Here is a 4,077-nt window from a genome sequence, read left to right on the forward strand (position 1 = left end):
GAATGCCTGTCTATCAGCTAGAATTCTGACCTTCAAACACCTGTTAGTCCACCTTTAAATAGTCCGCCTCCACTCCAATTATCCTAAGTTTAAGACACCTGTTTGATGTGGTCAGCTGTATAAAGACACCTGTCCACCCCATACAGTAAGTAAGACTTGACTACTAACATGGGCAAGACCAAAGACACCAGAGACCTCCACATGTCTGAAGAGGGCTGTAGAGGAGAAGCTGGTCAATGACCCGAGAAGAGCTGGGACCATCGTTTCCATGGTTACTGTTGGAAATACACTAAGACATCATGGTTTAGATTCATGCATGGCGTGGAAGGTTCCCCTGCTTAAACCAGCACATGTCCAGACCCGTCTTGAGTTTGACAACGATCATTTGTGTGATCCAGAGGAATTATGGGAGAAAATCATGTGATCAGATGAAACCAAAATAGACATTTTTGGTCTGAATTCCACTTGCCGTGTTTGGAGAAAGAAGAATGATGAGAACCGTCCCAAGAACACCATCCCTACTGTGAAGCATGGGGGTGGTAACATCCTGCTAGGGGATGTTTTTTTTTTTTTAGAACCTGCAAAATCACAGAATGATTAAATACTTAATCGCCTGACTGTATGTTTGAATTAGATTCTACATTTCAATGTTCTACACTTTAAAACCCAGCACGTCTGCTCTGTTGAGGGTTTTTAACAATATCTTCCATGTATTATGATGGGAACTCTGTTATTATTCTGCTGGATCTGTCTGCGGCATTTGAAACAGTCGACCACAAACTCCTCTGCTGTGCAGGCTAAAAGGTTTAGCGCGGGTTTGTGGTGCGGGCTCTTATCTTAATTGGCTCACGGTAATGTATGTGTGAGCTTTTCATTATCTGATTCTTCAGCTGTTGTTTGGGGTTCCACAGGGCTCTGTTTTAGAACCTCTTTTGTTTTCCTCAAACCTCCCTCGTCTTGGCTCTGGGACAGTGATTTATTTTATTTCGTAAGTCGTTCTTCTCGTGTCTCCAGCTGGTCCAGAACGCTGCTGCTCATGTTCTGGTGGGAGTGTGAAAGAAATAATAATACATTTTATTTAAAAGCGCCTTTCAAGCCTCTCGAGGTCACTTTCCAACGAAACAGAGAAAACACACACAGGTAAAACAAACAAGAAAGAGAGACTACACCCCCCATCCTGGAGGTCCCTTTTAGAATTCACTTTAAGATTCTTTTGTTTTGAAATATTTAAGGTCAACAGCTGTTGGACAGGACAAGTTAAAATATATATACATTTAAGGTCAGGTCAGCTGATCAGCTTCTCCTGGAGGTACCGAGGTCCAAGATGAAACTCAGAGAGGAACCAGTGTTTTCAGTCTTTGCACCAAAGCTGTGGAAGGCTTTGCCTTTCAGTAGACATCCTCACTGTCCATTTTAAAAATAAACGTCTTAAAAGATATTTTTATGGCCAGACTTTTGACACAGCATGAGACTCTGCTCTGCTAGTGTGTTTTATTTTTTTAACTGTGTTATTATTGAACTGTTACATATTTTATTTTAGAATGTTACTTTTTATTTACAGTTAAATACTTTGACTTTAATATATTGTTTGACTTCAGTCATTCTAATGTGGCATATAAATAAAGTGAACATTGATTGATAAACAAAAGGCTAAAGGAGCAGCTGCACGCTGGAATAGTTAGCACTCTGGCCTCACATGAAGAGGGTCGTGGTTCAGATCCTAGCTGAGACCTTTCTGTGTAGAGTTTGAATGTATGCCTTTCCTCCTTCAGCCCAAAAACAACACATGGTTGATTGGCATCTCTAAAAGGGTACCTAGGTGTGTGTGTTTTAAAAGGAGTTGTTCAGTTGATAAAATAAAGGTTCAAATGTTGTGAATGACACTCAGATCATTTGATGAACTGCCATGAAAAGTTTGAGGATGAATATGTGCAGGAAACCAGGACCAAGAGGATCTGGCTGCAGACCGGATGGAGGCCAGTAGAAACCAGAAATCTGGAAACAAAGGCTGATCCTCCCATTTTAATACTAAAAAAACGATTTTTGTCAAAGAAGACTAGATTAACTGGAGACCCTAAAAGTTGTGCTTTTTCAGGCTTTAAACCTTAAAGACCATAGGTATCTCTGTCACAACCCATGATGCTCTTTGACATACCGTTCCACTTTACGCCATCAGCGTGAATCAGCTGATCCACAGGGAAGAGCGGCTTTGTGCCGGTAAGCAACACATGACTAATACAGTGTTGCATTGCGGCTCAAAGCCGCTTTTCTCCACGCCGAAGCATAACCTGATTACATTGAGGGTTGAAAAGCTTTGGTAGTCGAAGAAATGTAGATGCTGGAGATAAAGCTCTGGTGTAAAGGGTCAACAGTTTCACAAATTTAAACACTTGCTATTATCAATTAAAACTCATCTTTTGTTCACATTAAAAAGTTTTTTACAAAATCTGTAAAAATTTTGAAAACTTGTGGAATTTCCCCTTCTAACGATGTCTGGGCATCATCTGGTCTGAGTCAGGTCCCCCTCACCAAATGACATTTGACAATCTGAGTATTCCTCATCTTTTACTGAATGAAGTTTTCTTTCAACTGCTAATCATTCACTCAAACAAAAACTTTAAGATCCACAAGTTATAATCTCACAATATTTATTCATCAATGAATCAACATAAAAAAATACCATTCGTTAAGCAATGTATGTCAAATAAAATGTGCATATTTTAAATAAATAGGATTCGTGATATTCATTTCGGTTGTGTCTTCATTTGCTCATTTCTTGAAGCTACGACAGCAACAGTTTGCCCACAGCAAACAGCTTTACTTCATTCCGTATGGTAACATCATCTCCAACCACTTTGAAGAAAGGATTCAGTTTAACACTAATAAAACACAAAAGTAGCAACACTTGTTTTCTCTACACTTCAATATTTTCTCGGTTTAGTGCAAAGTTAGCTCAGTATTACAACATCTTGTCAATTCAAAGGTAATTTTTAATATTTTAAAGTCTTCCCACAGTTTGCAGCATCAAAGTGTTTTTTTTGTGAATCACTCTGGAGTTTTGCTGCTTCAGGCCTCCACCAGGATGTCACTAACACCATGAACCTGTGTGAGCTGCCTGCAGTCCAAAGAAGCCACCAATTTCCTTGGTCCAGCAAGTGTAGGGGTGAAGTGCTCTGTGACAGTGATGGAGGCTTGGCTGCCAATATCTCTGGAGATGTACAGGAGGAGATCAGTTACGATAGAAAAGCAAAAACAAAAAACATAAAATTAGATATATAGCATTGACACCAATAATGCTAGTGTGAATGTTGTAAGCTGAATGCGGCAGCTGAAGAAGCTAGTGCTGAAAGCTGAAGATGCTGAATCTGATAGCTAAAAACACTGAAGCTGATAGTTTGCCAAAATATAAATACCAAATTAGCCTAAAAACTAGTAAAGTGTTTAATTTAGCCCAAACAGCTAGCATACAGCTAAAGTATTAGCAACATTCAAAATTACCCTTAAAACTGAATAAAAAGCCTAAAGTAGCCAAAACAGCTGGAAAACAGCAACAACTTGGATCGCTATTGTGTGAATGCTCCACAGCATTCACACAATTGTTGTGTGAATTCTGTGGTTTGATTGTTTTGGCATTTAATAAGGTTTTTTATGCCATTTAGGAGTCTAGTTAATATTTCAGCTACATGTTAGCTGTTTTGGCTAATTCATGCTTTTTATTAGATTCTTTGGCTATTTCGAAGTTTAGATAATATTTCAGCTACATGCTAGCTGAATTTTGGCTAGTTTAGGCTTTTTTTAGATTTTTAAGCTAGTTTTGAGTTTAGCTAATATTTTAGCGTTATGCTAGCTGTTTTGACTAAATTAGACATTTGATCAGTTTTTAGGCTAATTTGGTATTTGGTTCATATTTTAGCAAGCTATCACCTTCAGCATTTTTAGTTATCAAGTTATCAATTTCAGCATCTTCAGCTATCAGCACTAGCATCTTCAGTGGCCAATTTCAGCTTACAGCATTCACACTAGGGGTGTGCCAAAATATCGATATTGCGATATATCGCGATATTTAGTCCTGCGATC

The 4,077-nt window shown here is 38.7% G+C and overlaps 1 protein-coding gene across 1 annotated transcript in view; it reads right to left on the reverse strand.

Moving 5' to 3' along the window:
- Nucleotides 1–2,631: 2,631 nt before the first annotated feature.
- The window catches only part of LOC112136840 (protein-glutamine gamma-glutamyltransferase K), a gene marked incomplete in the record, with an annotated part of 24,789 nt that continues 23,343 nt past the window's right edge, over nt 2,632–4,077 (reverse strand). The window contains 1 exon segment of the mRNA XM_024258761.2: nt 2,632–3,208. Coding sequence (XP_024114529.1) covers nt 3,067–3,208 — 142 coding nt within the window.

The sequence above is a fragment of the Oryzias melastigma genome, linkage group LG4, assembly GCF_002922805.2.
Source record: "Oryzias melastigma strain HK-1 linkage group LG4, ASM292280v2, whole genome shotgun sequence".
NCBI lineage: Eukaryota > Metazoa > Chordata > Actinopteri > Beloniformes > Adrianichthyidae > Oryzias > Oryzias melastigma.